The 17529-nt window shown below is 32.9% G+C and overlaps 1 protein-coding gene and 1 pseudogene across 3 annotated transcripts; one reads left to right on the forward strand and one right to left on the reverse strand.

Annotated features, from left to right (window-relative positions):
* Positions 1–4185: 4185 nt before the first annotated feature.
* LOC149265702 (uncharacterized) lies at positions 4186–5926 on the forward strand. 3 transcript variants are annotated; one of them, XM_089393763.1, is made up of 3 exons: positions 4186–4329; positions 4617–5216; positions 5420–5926. In XM_089393763.1, exons 2-3 carry the CDS (start codon positions 4802–4804, stop codon positions 5680–5682), a joined length of 678 nt encoding a protein of 225 aa, XP_089249889.1. In that variant the 5' UTR covers positions 4186–4329; positions 4617–4801; the 3' UTR covers positions 5683–5926. The 3 variants fall into 3 exon arrangements, with proteins under 3 accessions (XP_089249889.1, XP_089249900.1, XP_089249894.1); XM_089393774.1 differs by having other exon boundaries at positions 4201–4329; positions 4776–5216; XM_089393768.1 differs by lacking the exon at positions 4186–4329 and having other exon boundaries at positions 4376–5216.
* A 6668-nt stretch (positions 5927–12594) lies between these two features.
* On the reverse strand, positions 12595–15983 carry LOC149265703 (chaperonin 60 subunit beta 2, chloroplastic-like; annotated as a pseudogene).
* Positions 15984–17529: the final 1546 nt, after the last annotated feature.

Genomic DNA, 17529 nt, shown 5'->3' on the forward strand with positions numbered 1-17529 from the left:
TGGTGAGAGAAGACCGCTTGTGTCTCAAGTCCAAGTGGAAGACAACCTATTTGCAACAACAAAGGTGCTAAAGTAGTGGAAGAATAACTAAAAAGATGTAGGAAAGGGCATGGAAGTTTCTAAAGATGAAGAAGAAAGCATTGAAACAACCTTTCAACAATGGATTCAAGAAGGGATCAAATTTTGATATCAAGAAATATGTGAGAAAGAAGATGAGGAATATGAAGCATAAGAAGCAAAGGTAAGAACATAGTTTGAATATTAAGAGTTGTGGCAGTAGTCCATGAGTGAAAGAATATTTGAAGAGCAATTTGTACAAGAAAAACCAGCATTGGACTAGTAGCAGGAATAGTTTATTCATGTTTAAGTTATGTAGAGTCATATTTGAGTTATGTTTTCATGCCGTGGTAATTAAGGGGTAGTGTTTAAAATAGAAAATTACTCTTGTATGCATGCAATGCATGGAGAGTCAATATGAATTCGAGTTCAATCTCTATTTGGAAAATTCTAAGTTAGTGTGAATTTGCGAAGTGTGAATTAGACCGAAAAAAGGAAAGTCAAGTTAGACTTTGTTATGATTACGTGTTTAGTAAATTAGGTCCTTATATGCCCATGGTTGGGTCATTGTAATGTCTGTGAAAATCCTAGAGTCACAACTCAATGGATGGTTGTATGTGAGAAAGTTCTAATAAATATAAATTTATATTTTTGTGTATTTTGTGTTTTTCCTCCTCTTCATTTCCATTAGATAAGACATCCCTATTTAACTAGATGGTTAAATCAATCGAGCCACCATTCATAGAAATCTTTGCAAAAGTCATCACAATCATGGCTAGAGGAGCTATAGCTCATTGTTTGCAAAGGTGTCGTACTAAGAGAGTAGTCACAAATAACAACCAACAAAGAACTGAAAAGTTAATTTCTTAAAAAGATAATCAAGTTATTAAATTCATGTGTGTTGTTACAAAATTATTTTCAAAAATTTAAAGCTTTTATACCTATTGGTATTTCCATTTTTACTTTTATAAGTGGGTTTAGGTGATTTCGATTATGGGATAAAAAAATAAAATGAAGGGTTAATAAAGGGAGAAAGGTAAAAACGAAATAAGTTAAGAGAAATTTTAGAGATAAGAAGTAAAATTTAAGAAAGAAAGACATTTATAGGGTAGAGAAGAAAATTCAAAGAGTCATTGTCTTTATTTTTCATTAATATGGATTTGATTAATGATTTTTTTATCTTCCATCATCTCTTATTTACACAAGACCAAAGGAATCAACTTATAGACGTTAGGAGGGATGATGCAGCAACATTGTTTCTCACTCATCAATGTTTGGATGATAGCATTATTCCCAAGATTGCAACAACAACCAGGTCCAAAAAAGCTTGGGAGATTTTGGAAATGATACAAAGTGAAAAGGGGAGCAATAGAGATCCACATCATGCTGAGCTAAAGAGCATTACAATTGATGGAACAACATAAATTTTTTGAAGAAGCTGTGGAAGAGCCTACAAAAGATAATTTAAATATATACAAGATATGGAGACTACAATTGTTCTAACGATACAACTGAAGAAATTGTAGAAGAAAAAAGTGATTTTGTACACATGAACATGGTAAAAAAATGAACTTGAGTGTGTATATATACATGTAAAGGATGAAATTGAAATTGGTTTTACAATGAATGTTGAACTTGATTATGAAGTTGAATTAGTTTTTCTTGAAGAGTGGAGTGCAAAGCCTAAGTATGATAAAGATTAATGTGGTTATGGAAAAGTTACCAAACTACAACAGAAAATGAACGAAATAGTGAGCGTTGTTGAAGTTATTGCCACAATAGAAGAGTAGGTGAAAGAAATCAAAGATATTATTTTCAATCTTACAAAGGTTGATGCAAAATTTCAATTAGCAACAATTGAGGTAGAAGCACATGCAAAAGAAGAAACATATAAAGATGATAAGGAAGAAAAGGAAATATTGAAGAACAAAGAAAAGATGAAGCTAAAAAACAAACAATACACAAAAGATAAATTTTGGAACAAATGTACTACATAGAGTTGTGAACAACCTACACCAACATGTAGATATACAACAAATATTTGAATTGATCTCAAGTATTGTATGTATGTCTTCTCTAGACTTAAAACACATTCACTAGTGGTTGTAATTAAATGGGAGTGTTGGAATATGTTAATTACTCCCAAATCAAACCCAAGGGGGACAAGGATAAGGATAAAGATGGAGAAGTTATAGTAGTTCAGGGTACCCTACATCTTGGTTGAAGATGTAGAAGAAATGTGCCCCTGGTTGCACATAATTGAGCATAAGCAAGAAGGGGCCACTAGCTATGATGCCATGTCTTAAGTATATCCTCCATAAATTCTATGTTGTAATAGTTAAGAATCAATGTCTCATCCCATTTAATAGTAGAAAGGTTTTCTCATTTCAAGCAGCTTAGAAAGATGAATGAGGAAGAGATTTGGGGTGGGAAATTTTATAGTCATACTAATTGCAAACGTTATGGTCCCCAATCTATTATCATCATTTATTAATTAAATTATTTTCTTGTAGGTTTTTTCTCAATGTAGTTAGACTAGCCAACCTAAACGATAGCCAATTGTAGTGCTAGGTTTTTTCTCAATGTAGTTGGACTAGCCAACCTTAACCATAGCCAATTGTATTACTAGGTCTAGATCAAGATACAAATATCTTCCTATCACATGAAAACCTTAGGAAGGGATTTTCTTGACAATTCATGTGTATGTTATGATTAAAAGTCAATTTCTCATGAATGTGAAAGCTACCCTATCTAACATGTATCCATAACTGGTATATTGTTTCTTAGACATTGTTATGTGTAAGGTACTTAATGACAATGGTTAAGGAAATCAACATAATGTCACTCCACCTTCAAAGCTCCCTATGACAATTTCTATTGGAGATAACCATTTTACCAGCCATAGAGATTGAATTAACTAGCCACATAAATCCAAATTTTCTTTCTCACCCTCCTTGTAATAAAACCAACACACAATGTAAAACAAAAGAGTCTATTGGGAGATTGAACCATAAACAACTCCCTTAGAATAGAACATTCATTGTATGTCCTATAAGTTGCTTCCATGCCATAGGAGAGGGTGAGAGGGCATGAATGAGTCTAGCTAGTATATGCACTAATTCCTCTTAAGGTATCATCAACTACAACATTTTCTTTTGATTTTCCCTTAGAGGTAGGAGCAATGGTAAATACAAATAGGGAAAAACATTAAAAGAACTCATAATAAATAACATGATTAAATACTTGAAAAAAAATTTAGACAAAGTTTATTAAATTTTAAAAATTTATTTATTGATGTTTACAAGAGTTATAGTAAAGTTTAGGTAAACTACCCTCTAGAAAATTGCATGGGTTATTAGCAAAGCTCAATGAAGAAACAACAACACAATGGAATAGAATGAAGAAACAACAGCACAATGGAATGATCTTCTATTTTGTAATTATTATGGTGAAATTCTAAATTGCAATTGTTATTGTGATGTTATGGCAAGATAACAATCAAGCAACTTACCATGAGACAATGCCATGGGAAAGCTAACAATGAAATAAGGCACTAAGCAGTGATTACATTTATCACGGAACATTTTCACACTAAAACTATTTCACAAATATTAAAAAAAAAAGCAATTTAGATTAGAATGGAAAATCCCTTATTCACAATATTGTCTGAATGCATAATTTTATTAAAATCATACTCAATGAAAGAAGCCACAATAAGAGGTCAAACGAATAATCGGAAATATTTGTCTTTTGTTATATAAAACTTTGGAATAAGACGATGTCATTGTCTACACATAACAAAGACTGGACGCGCGTTCTTCGTTATTTAATGTGATGTGCAGACCTCGAAGCAACTTCAATGACATGTCAAAGGTTGGCACTGTCCCACAGTTCAAGCTAACCCCAACGAACATGGTCCTTCCCAAGTGAATGCGGTGGAAAAACGAGGCAAGTTTCTAGGTGACCCTCTGATAACAACATCTCTAAAAGTTAAGTTTTAGAGAGTAAATTTAATATATTAAAGACCGCAACATGACAGGTGGGATGGGTGATGAATCTACAGGCCACAAGTTAACCGCTAGTGCATTTGTCCAATTTCTGATCGCACAAATTTAAATCCAAATCTCCAAGGGCAACCAACCAAGATTATGTGTCAAGAAAGATCATGAAGAGTGTAGACCATGCCCGCCCAACACGTTGTAACGTAGAAACGAAGTGAATTGCTCGGTTGGCTTCGAAGCTAGGGTTTTACGACCCTCCCCAACACTCCAGGTGAGTCCGGGTTTTCTCGAATTCTGTTTTGTTCTATTTAGATAGTTGATTATGAATAATGGTTTTTAGATAGTTGATTATGTATAATGGTTTTTATTATCTTGAACTTGTGTACATTATAGATTTTTGGAATATTTAGATTATAGATTTTTGGAATATTTTATAATTTGACTGTCAGAAAAATCTGATGATCAAATTCTGAGATATTCCACTTAAAAATGACCCTGTTTATAGCCAACCTACTTACATATTGACCTGCTTTGTATTCTTTCTGTATTCTGTTATAGGTTTGAATTTCATCATCTCTGAAGCATATCAGATTAAATTAAAATAATCTGTAACTTAGGAGAATTGTTCTAGGCAATACTCAAGACTAAAGAGTTTTTTTCGAGGTCATTGGTAATAACTTTTGAGGACGGTTCTAGACTGACCCAAGATCTAATCAGCAATAGTGAGATATTGTTGAAAAAGAATGGACAGATTCGGTGAACCCTTGAACCGATGCCCTTTCCATCCATCGCAGGCAGTAGTAGGGATCTGCTCGTCATGTCTCAGAGAGCGGTTGTTAAGGTTGGCAAGGGCCAATTATGAACAACGCAGGGGGGAGAGAAATTACAAGCCCGATTCCTCGTCCTGGGGTTACCTTACTTTCCAGAAAAAGAATTATGACGCAATTGAAGTGATTCGAGATAATGACCAGAAACCGAAAATCAAGACGCAGAATTATAAGGGCTCCGATGAAAAGAAAGGAAGGAAGGTTAACTTCTCTGGGTTGAGATCGTTCTTGGGATTTCTCAGGAAAAGAGACTGCAGAAACAATGTCTCCGTGCTGGGAAGACGAGAAAACGGATTACAGCGACGCCAGGATCGATCTGGGGATTTGCAAGGTAATGAATGAATTTATACTCTGGTGATACATTTAATCGTTGAAATTCAGAGTTAAGGTTAGGGTAAATTGGAAACTTTATTCAACCGTTAGAAATTTAGAGTTAGGGTTAAGGTAAATTGCAAACTTTATTTAACTGTTAGAAATTTAGAGTTAGGGTTAGGGCAAACTGGAAACTGATATAATATGGGTCGACTTTTACAGATTTGTGTGTACCTTCTGTGATGAAAACTGGTTGCGCTCCTTCTACAAGACGCAGCGTTTCAGAGCGCAGACTGACGGGCAGGCCTTATTTCAAGGGCCCTGCTCTGAGAAGATCTACTTCTTATCATGATGAAAGGGACCATGAGGAAATGGAGGATAGCATAGAATTTATCAGAATGAAATTGCCCGAAGGCTCTGAAAAAGATGAGGGTAATTTAATTTGTGTTGGTTTCCTTGGCAGTGTGCAGAAGCCAAGGAGTTAAATGAAGAATCAGAGATTTGCAAATCAAGAATTCCATAGTGGGACTTGTAATAAACGATTTCTTGCCCAGCAATAAGAGCTGGGAATCAATGATTGTGACTGGTAGGAAAATGGCTGTGATCCCAATTTGGGAGGTGAAAATTGATTCAGCCTCAATGCCTCTTAGTGGAGTTTGTGAGAGTGGGACTAAACCCCCTCATGCTTCATGGGTTTTAAATTTTAGTTTTTATATAAAGAGATATTTTTTTCCCTATAAAGTTTATATAAAATTTAAATAAATATGAATAAGAAAAGAATATGTTTATGCGTTCAGATTTTTTTAAAGTTATGATAATTTTAAAATTAAAATGAATATTAATTAAAACATTTTAATCAATACAACAATATGGTGTTTTGATTGGAAGTGATTTTAAAATTGGATAATAATAATAATAATATGTTATTTTTTAATTCGGAAGAGTTTTGGGTGAAAATCACATCATAATTCATTTGTGGACAGGTTTCTAACCAACAAGTGTGATTCATCTTAGGACAAGTTGAAGAATGTGCATTTAAATAGAGAGAGCAAATCACTCAAAGGCTATATTTTTGACTAGGAAACTTCTACATTGGACAAGGCTAGACTTAACCAAGAGATAAGGCAAGGGAACAATAATTAGTTAATTAATGAAATAGTTAGTTTTGTTATATTTATTTCCATTTCTTATTAAATGTAACTGTTTGTATTTTAATGAAAATAATATAACCAAGAACTAAGTAATGGAGCTTTTTTATTATTTAAAACTACATAAACTAGATAAAAGCTTATATTATTATTGTTATATGAAATAGTAAGAAAAAGTAATAAAGGTTTATTAAATAGATAACCTAATTATTTAGTTAAATCTATGACTTAATTCTAGATTTAAGGAATTTAACTATATTGAAAGTATAGCAATTTCTATTCACTTAAGACCACTTAAAATATAAATTAAAGTATTATGGAAAAATTATAGTTGTTTTCGATGAGTTAGTTAATTCAATTGTTAATTTCATTTATTTATATTTATACCTAATTTCATTTATTTATATTTAAAGGTATAACAAGATAATTAGTTTCTAGTTTTATAATTCCTTCATCTATGTTCACGTATAAAAATTATTTATTTGTAAAATATGTTAAATAATTAAGGCTTAATCTTTTTTAGCCCTATTCAAATAAAAACATCTTATTCCTAATTTTAAGCTCGAGGAAAGTAAGGGAACAATTAAGATTAAATTAATTTACTAAAATACTGATTAAAAAACAAAGAGCAAAAAAGGAATAAGAAGGAAAGGAGGGGAAAAAAACCTGAGAAAACCGCAATAAAAAGAACAACACAGGGGGTTGGGGTCTCGTAGGCTAGGATGAAAGGGAACCAACAACTACTAATTTTCGAGCCTTCATCCCTATTGAGATTTTGTATGATGATTAAGATGTGTAGTTCATTTTATACTCAATAGAGAGTGACTATAGATATATATATATATATATATATATATATATATATATATATATATATATATATCATTGGTTGGGTTGTCACTAGTTGGATAAGTTTAGTATAATAATAAAAGCCTAGAAAAAATCATAGACCCTAATAGTCACAAATGTAAAAACTATGTTTACTAAAAGCATAGTAAAGATAACAAAATCACTGAGAAGTTCCAAGAGTTTTGGAGGAGAAAGAACACTAAGTAGCATGTTGAGAGTGACCTCACTATGTTGAAGTTGGTGATAGTCATCAATCCATTATAAGCATCAAAATACTTACTTTATTATACATCTCACATTGTTAAAACTAAAAAAATCACAAAAAACTAACTAAATTCTAATTTTATTATTATTGTTCTTGTTGTCAGGTAATGTGAGTCCTAAGATGAATAACACTTCTAACTTTTGTCTTGATTAACAACAACTTAGGGGCATCTAAGCCATCAAAATCACTAGCCCTTAGCAATGACTAGATTTCTTCCCATGGGTTATGAACAAGTGATGGAGTGTCTTAAAAGAGTACCATGTAATCATCTATTTTATTATTATTATTGTTAGGTAATGTGACTCGTGAATATCATCATCTATTATTATTATTATTATTATTATTATTATTATTATTATTATTATTATTGTTAGGTAATATGAGTCTTGACATGACCGGCACCCCTAACGTGTGGCTTGTGTAACTTCGACCCGGGTGGATTTTTTCCCACGGGGTTTCAAACCAGTGACCTTTTCACCACACAGTGTCTTAATAGAGCACCATGTCATCATCCACTACTACATAAAAAGGGGTTTTAAGAAAATAGTTAAGACAATTTTATTAACTTGAGACAAAAAAGAAATTGGAAGTTGTCTTAAATATTGTCTTTAACGGGTGTCTCAAATTATTGTCGTAAAAAATTGTCTCTATAAAGACAATATAGAACACAACTATTATTGTCTCTTAAGAGACAATTGCTTTTTGTCTCTCAAGAGACAATAATACTTGTGTTCTATATTGTCTTTATAGAGACAATTTTTTAAGACAATAAATTGAGACACCCGCTTAAAGACAATATTTAAGACAATTCCAATTTATTTTGTCTCAAGTTAAGACAATTTACTTTCAAGAGACAATAGCTATGATTAAAGATATATAGTCTCCATATAGGAAGTATGTCTTAATTCCAAATTATTGTCTTTATAGAGACAATATGTTTTTAATCCTAGTTATTGTCCCTCTAGAGAATATTAATCTTTTTGTTTATTGAGTGATTAATTTAGGCTAGGGCATGATGGAATCAAACCACCAGCCTCGTGCTTGCAAAGAAGTTTCTCTTCCACTGAGCTAGTGCCCTTTAAAGAAATGTGTTGAATGAATTCAACTCAGAGAAAATAATTTGAGTTGAATAAATCCATTTTCAAATGCAAGATTGAAACTACATCCCAAGCCTTTTTCAGAATCAAACGTAAACAAATCCAGTGGAAGAGTATGAAATGAAAATTCCATGAAACGTGATTACTCTTCTTCTAAGTGGTCAAGCTCAATGCCTTCAAAATTTAATGGCCTATGGTTTCTCACATTTGATATTCAAATGGATGGTAGATAGATATCACGTCTCAAATTCAGCTCAAATTAGTGACCTAATTTTTGGAGGTTAGTGTTTCAGCGATATCAAATCTTATCCAAATCGTATGCACTAACATGGATCTGCAATATCTAAGATTGACCATCTAGTTGTCAATGTTAGTTTTTGTTCTAAATTTTTGGAAAAGCATGTTCCAATACTTACACATATTTTAGACAGGCATAAATACACGTACACGATGTAGGGGGAGCAGGCTATCTTAAACCCCAAGTGAAACTGTGATCTTAATTATGCTTAAGGGATAGGAATATCCACAAAAAATCAAAGTTGAAGCATTGGCCCTATATAAAGGTTTGCTTATCCTTGAAGCTAAAGTTTTCTTATCACATGTTTATTTTTCTCTCTTGATAAATGGTTCAACAATTGTTTTCTTTAGGTGTGGAAAGGGGCTAAGACAGAAGTGCCCCTTGTCACCATTGCTCTTCCTCACTATGGTTGAAGGTTTGAGGAGGCCTTCATTGGACAAAAAGAGAACAAACTCATTCAAAGGTATTAAGGTTGGAGGTTCCTTATATTTATATTAAAAATTCACATTACCAACTCCATCTAATTGATCAGTTGTCCTCAATCTACCATGCAAAAAAGGTCAAGTGAAAGAATCATACAAGATTTTAAGAATATAAAGATCAAAATCTTTACACTGAAATGAAGGCAAAATCCACTGCCAACTCCCTCTATTTGCAACTAACACCAATCTACTATGCAAAAAGGGTGAGGTGAAAGAATCATACAAGCCTTTAAGGGCAACACTAAATAAGGGAATTATGGAAATTGAAATTTCTTGCACAGTAATAATCAATGGTCAGTGCACACTGCATATAAGGTTGTTTGGATGAAGATTTAAAACTATTCATAGAAACACTATTTCTCATGGGGTTATATATAATTCAAAATCCATTGTAGCTTGCAATGAAGGTGATTTGATGCTATGGAAAGAATAGGTACCATTCCCACTCTTACGACTTAATTTTCACTCATACTTGGGCTCCACAAGGAACACATCTTTGTTGACCACAATGTTGAACAGGACAAAGGAGGGAAACCATGGAGGAGTTTTCAAAATTAGTGACTATAGAAACCATGATCTCCCAAGGAATGGAGGTTACCAAGGAAATTGATGTGATGACGACTTTGTCAGAATGGACATAATGCATGTAGAATTTTCCTAAACATAGGTCCGATGGAGTATGGAAGTAAGCCCATAGGAACGATCAAGATTACCACAATCAAGTCTAACGCTAAGTAACCCGAGCATGTCATATAATTATTTGAATCCGATTATTATAACGAATCCATTTAAATTATTATTGAAATCTAAGAAGATCACTCATGTTATCATATGTATATGACATGGATGGAATGATGAATTTTTCGAGAGCAGAGAGATGGTGAGAATTGGCTTGAGTTGCAAAATTAGCAAGAGAACTGTGAAGGCCTAAACTCTTCTTGATGGCATCACATGGGAAATGTTAAATATCCTGAGGGACTGAGTTTACAAAGAAGGGATTTGTCCAAGTGTTGTGGATGATTGTGAAATTGGGACATGATTGATATTACTAGAAAAGTACATTGAGGACAATGTTATTCTAAGGGGACATGAATATAATAACAGAACCCTGAAGATGATGCATGCATTAATGCTTCAAGTGTACAAGGAGGAACTAGTGCCCATTCACAAGATGGCCAAATACTGAGCATGCAACATAGTAAGGATGGTAAAGCCAAAATAGAAAATGTGGTAAGTAAGTTGCAACACTGGTTCATACAAACTCTTGGGAAGAGGGGATTCAATCATCCAGCCATCAAGGTAGTCATTTCATGCATGAATTGAGGTTGGATATGTTAGAGAACCAAAAGATGGCCTTGTTGCATAACTTTGAGACACTGCAGCCAAAGCCAAGACTACGTGAGAGCTGAGAGATGTTGGGTTGGTTGTTGTTATGGTTGTTCGTATTCACAATTCTCCCATTCTAATCTATACTTCTTTGAATATTGACACACCTTGATGCCAATTCTAAATTGAGGAAGATTGTCTATCACAAAAGTGTGTAAACCATAAATAAGGGTTATTGGCAAATGCGGAGAGCCAATGAAAATTTTGTTACAATTGGAATTACCTAGTTCCTAGCAATGGAAATTCCTTGGCCAATCCCCAATAGAGCATTGGAGACAAGGGGAATATCCCAAGGTCCCAATTGATTTGTTGGATTGCTATGACTAGAAAAGACTACAATATGAATTCCTTGTCTCTAATTTCTAGAAAATAAAAAGAGTGAGAAATACCAGAGTCATAACTAGCAAATTTTCCCTTGTTATTTCATTTCCTAACACAGAAGTGGTAGCTACACAAGGTGGTGCCTATGGCTGGGAGGAAAACCACTCCTATGAAATAAGTATATCTGCTTAAAAGATAAATAATTTGGTTGTCACTATTCATATGTTGATAATTGATGTATGTGGAACTGTTGTGTTTGAAAAATATGTGCTTATTTGGGAAATATAAGCCTGAAATTTGACATAAATTTAGAATTATGATCCAATATGTCTGGAAGATGTTTACTTGAAAGTTTTAAGGCATATACAACTACCTATGTGGGATGCAGAGGGCTTAACTCTGCCTCTCCTATAAAAAGCAAGCGTCAGTTATGCCAAGTGTATGAATAATTTCTTCGTGGGCACCAAAAAGATGTCACACCAATGGAGAGTTATAATACTCTCCATGGAAAAATATTTCTTGAGTATGCTATGCTTGTCCATGGTTCTCATGTATCAGAATCCAACAGTTAATACTCAATGTAATCAGTAAATCATATGAACTACTCGAATGGTTAATTGCATACATGGGTAAGGAATATATTTGGCACAGGAAAATAAAAATTGCCTCAAATATTTTTATCACAGTTTGCTCTTGAAATGTTGGATGAAAGTTGTGTATGGTTGGTTGAAATTATTCTCCGTAACTTCCATACTAAATATTTTAAGAAAATTGGAAAAGAAAAAGTTTAAAATTTTGGAAACATTTGCTTGAAGTTTTCATAGGAATATTAGAATTCATTGATTTCACTTGTTATCTTTTAATCACCAACATGTCTTTCTACTATTGGAACTAAGCCTATGCTCAAGGGAGTGCTAATCCTTCCAATATCCATGCTACATGCATGTAACTCTAATTTTCATCATAGATTTTCTTCAAATAAAAATTTTTTAGTTGACCTTGTACTCTTTTGAACTAGAACTCCAATTTCCTTTCAACATTCAACTAAATTGAGTCATCATCCATGTCAATTTGTTATGATTTGTCAAATACTTGTTCATATGTTTGGGGATTATCTACTCTTTCTCTCCAATTCAATCCAACAATGACCAATTCCTATTAAATCTTTTTAATACATTGGGATTTCAATAAGTAAATAGTTAAATCTACTATCATAATTAAGGAGACATAATGTTAGATGTTGTTGAATTTATTTGAATTTTTGTGGAGCTATATGATGCCCCATTTTGTAATGGAATGTCCATTAGAGTTGGTTCTTCACCTCACTCTTGGATAAAGGTTATAGACTCTGGCTATGGTTCATGAAACAAGCCAAATATCCAACTCTCAAAGGAACTCCAAATTTTTCCAAGTGTCTATACTCACCATCTACTAATCAAGATCTCTTAATTGCCTTGCATACAAACAATATTTTTGATTTGTTTAAGCACCCTTCATAGACTCAAAGAGTAATGGTTGAATTGGATGTACTTCAAAGATGCCAAACTTTACCTAGATAAGAGAAACTCCACCAAAAATCTTGGTAATTCTTTCATTCATTTTTTATTTTTTGTAGTCTTGTTTTGCAACCTGCAAAGAAAGTGAGAATGATATCATTGGTGAAAATATTTGATAAAATATGTTGATAGGGAATTTAACTATAAATTCAAACATATTATGATATTAAAGAAACATTAAGTTATTTAAATTTAATGTTTGTAATTATTGTTGCATGTTCCTTGAGAGGAACATATATTCAAATTATAAATCGTCTATCAAAATCATTAATATCATGAATGATATTAATGAGGATATATCTCCCCACATGGTGATGGACACTTTTCAGTATATGGTGGCTATACTGAGAAAACAAGACAATAATTTCAAGCCTCCATTTGGATAAAGCAACTTATTTTTAAGTTATAGAGAAATAAAACACGTCAATAAAGCTTCTAATTTGAGACATTCTATTATTAATAGGTGCTTCAGTGCTCCCATCGCCAAATATCGTTGTTGAATCCTTGGTAAGTACCACCTTTGAAGCAGTACCCAAAACCTTACTTCTAACTTTATCCAAGGGAAAATCCAACTTCATCCCTGATAATAATGCCTACATAGAGAAAGAATAAACAAAAAAGTATCTACATAAGATATTAGAAACCTGTGACTATAGACATGGTGGACATATTTTATTCTCAATACCTCTCATTGAGTGAGAATTTATCCTATTAACATGAAAACTTGAACTAGAAGAGAAAACCCATTACCCAATAAAGATTGTTTCCACGACAAATGATATAAGACTTCTTATATACAGACCGAGATTTGTACTTAAGCTCTTAGTGCATGTAAGTCCTTAATGTAGCTAAACTTGAAAAATACCTCTAGTCAATATAGCAATGTCATCCAAATATTAGCCTTTCCACTCTCCAAATACAAGAGCTTTCAAAGTGCCAACCTTCAATGCACCATGAAGCTTGTTCAAAACAAGAGTAGCCAATCCTTTTTGTTCAATTTCCTCAACAATTATCAAGATAAGATACCCCCACACATGTCCTATTCCAATATTGTGATCAAGTCTCTTACAGTTGTGATCTTTTTGTCAACCAATAATCGCTTCAAATTATAAAAATATAAATATGCAAGTTCATTTCCAAATTCATAATAAGTGAATTCTAAAAGCCAAGCGCAAATAAATAGAAATTTAGCAACCCTCTTCCCATGCTTAGTAGTGGTTATATGTCTTTTTGATCAGTGTTCTAAATCCAATATTGGACAGATTCAAGAAGTAACAAAAGGTTCATAATGCATAGATTTTAAAATTTCGTACAAAACCAACACCAACCCAAATTGAACCAGGAGGATGTGCCATGAATATATGACAGTTGGAGGTAATTGCAAAACAATTCCACAACTCATATGAGAGTTTATTCTAAAAATGTTACACATCATTTCTATCTATTATCTCTTCATTACAAGGAGCACTAACAAATAGTAGCACAACAAAAAAGAAAGAAGCTTTCAATTCACATCAATTACCTTGTAATTTTCATACTCCATGGACATCTTTTCACTGTCTATCACAAAATATGGAGAAATATATCCAAGATCAAATTTCGTTCCCTCAACAACATACATATTTTTTTCTACACTTTTCCCCTCTTTAAATGTCACAACACCTTTCCTTCCAACTTTACTCATAGCCTTTGGTATCATGTTTTCTATTTCATAATTATTCCCAGCACTTAATGTAGCAACATCTTCTAATTCACTATCTTCAACTTGGAGAATAATGTCGATTACATGGTATTAATTTTTAGCATGTACACTCCCTTATAGATAAAATTCCTGCTAGATGTTTCACAGGTAACTCCCCAACATTCTACACTAGAGTCTACAAGAAACTCTAGCTCATAGTTTTGGATCAACTATTCCCCTAATGAAAGTGCACCTCAACCATAGACTAAGTCAAGAAGCAACAAGACCAGAAAGAGAAAACCGACTCAAATTGTGAGCATTTACCTCCTTTGACAAATTTTTGAGTTCAAAAACAAGAGCCTTTACTATCTTGTCAATGCCCCTAGTAATTTGAATATGATTTTCTCTAGCTGCAACAACTTGAACAAGTTTATGATTCAGATTCTTATTCACAAATCTTAAAAATACCAACAAGCTTTATCTGTTGGGTTTTTTCCGAACTAGATCATACTAATTGACAACATGATCACAATATCATCTTCAACAAGGCTATTTTCCCACTCAGATACTATCTTGATCCTACTAAAGCATTGAAAATTCAGAAAATAAATAAATAAACAACAACCACCATAAGGACCTATAAAAATGAATAAATACTTAAGCTAGTACTAGGGACAAATAAATTACCTTTACACCTTTAGCTATTAAATCAAGCACAAGTACAACAGATGTGGCAGTTCAATCACCATCTAAATCATTTGTCTTTGCTGCATCATGTCTTACCAACTTGGCCAAAATATTTTCAATTGGGTCCTCTAATTCAACCTGTCAGAAGCAGAGTGCACCATTGAAATGCATTAACTAGATTGGTAATAACAATTTACCTTGACTCATCAACATCTCACACACAAATACTTGTTTTCAACTATTTAAATATTGATTCATTACTCTACTATGGCTACTCCATAGACCAGGCAGATCATCAAAAGAGAAATATGTTGCCTATGACCTGTGAGAATTTTTCCTTCCAAGTATAATATAGTAAGACATTTAGTCAAGGAAAACTAATATAGAATATAAAATATTTGCAACCCACATCTACAATTTACATCCTTAGCTATTTTCACACCATCATTGACAATCCTCAGAAAACCATACTTGTTCTCCAAAACAACATTTCTACCCTTTGGTCCAAGGGTGACTTTGACAATATCAACAATCTTGTTGACACCTGCCTGCAAGACAATTTGAAAATATTTTTAGTAGATGCACAAAAAAATACTAGAATATATGTCATACCAAACCTACTTACAAACCACACATTAACATCAGATGTATATGGAAAAAGAAAGATCTACCACAATAAAGTTTTATGTGAAAAGAACCTTCCTTTAGATGGACATTTTTTCACCCACCTGCAATTTTTTTGTTGTTGGCCCATATTGGTTGTATTACAACTCCTTTTCCATAGACATTGGATTCACTACCTTCTCTCTGCTATGTAATCTTGTCGTCTGCCTCCTTCTTAAACAATTGAAGGAGATGGATGAAAAAGCAACAAAATAAGGCAATTGTGTGGCATTTTGGTCAGATATTGCACCCAACTTTCTCTCCTTTCCAATTTTACCCGGGAGGAAGAAGTGGCAATCGCTTTCATAGGAAGAAGTGGCAATCGCTTTCATACTACCCATAGCATAGGCCATCTTCCCTTATTCTGAATAAGGAATTACAATGTATTCATATTAGCTATTATTTCACAAACAAGAATACCAAAGTAACAAAAAGCAGCTGTAAATAACACACTAAATAGCTATTAAGGCTTCTGGAAAAATCTGTAGCATCACAACAAACATAGTTGGCTTTTTGTGCTACAGGATTCCATGTTCTAGAGAACTAAATTCAATATTGTTTGACCCTATGAATGTTTACATATCACAAATCTACTCTTATCCTTTGATGTTGCTATATCACAAATATAATCTTATCCTTTGGCATTGTGGTGGTAATATTTTCTTTTCAAATTTCACGTTCTTTAGCACAGGATCACATTTCAATTTCACACTCCATTGTTATTGTAATCTAAACTCTCATTGTTTCAATCCGGGTGTTGTATATAAAATAAAAAGAAAAAAAAAAAAACTAAAAACTTAACTAATTAAGGTACAACATATGAGCAACCAAAATATTTCCTGTACAAATATGGTTCTTTTTTGGAATTGAAAATATTTCATATTAAAAAAATGAGCAACTCCAAATGAAAAACAAGATATGAACTTTACCAATCGAGATGGTGGCATAAGGTTTTTATCCTTTCAGCAAAAAGCCATAGAAATTGATTAGATTAGAACTTGGAATAGGTCCATAGCTCAAGTAATGTCGTTGCCCAGATTTGCATGGAAATGATACATACAACTTTCATTACTCTATTTTTATATCTATTGTGTTGTATCACATCACATGTGGATACAATTGCAACAATTTTAATCTCAAATTATAAATAACAACTAAAATAGTTTCATCTTCAGCACAATATAGAACAACTTATAAAGAATAGCGCACCTAATGATTAAGAAGACCTGCCACAGGAACTAAGCATGTTGTGAACTTTCCATCTATAAAAGAAACCTTAATGTTATTTTAGTACCAAAGCTAACAAGCCCAGAGTAACTAGTTCCATATATCGAACTCTAGAGAAAATATTTCTAGATTACTTGCAAATGATGTGGAGCATAGGGTTTCATACTATGTACTTAGATATTGTAAATCAGAGAAAAATTAGATAAAAATTGAGAAATCGGTAGGCAATCAAATTCAAAGGTCTTCAAAATATGATATTTCTTCAAAATCTCTTATTTCTTATCCTTGAACTAGAAAGGAAAAAATATGCCACTTTCATAACTACATTACTTTGGGATAACCTATTTTTACTGTATAATTTCTTCCAGCAGAAGTGTACCTCCCAAAGCAGTCTGTGCATCAATGCCAAAACACAGTCCTATCAAATAATAGGCAAAGACTCAGAGCTAAGAATCTCTAAATTGTACCCCTCCCTACCAAACTAAAACATAGAAAATTAGATTTTGACAGCATTTTCTAACTATTCATACTAGTACGTGTGTGCTGATATTGGGACTGTAGAAAAATATGGCATAAATTCTGAGTGCACATTTTGATGCTCCATAGAAGTCCATAGAAGTGTAATGGTTTCTGAATCAATTCCATCAATCATCTCCAACACTTGGCTCTGAT

This window comes from Pinus tabuliformis, chromosome 6, assembly GCF_031772625.1.
Source record: "Pinus tabuliformis cultivar Carrire ecotype Pingquan chromosome 6, CPIR1, whole genome shotgun sequence".
Lineage (NCBI taxonomy): Eukaryota > Viridiplantae > Streptophyta > Pinopsida > Pinales > Pinaceae > Pinus > Pinus tabuliformis.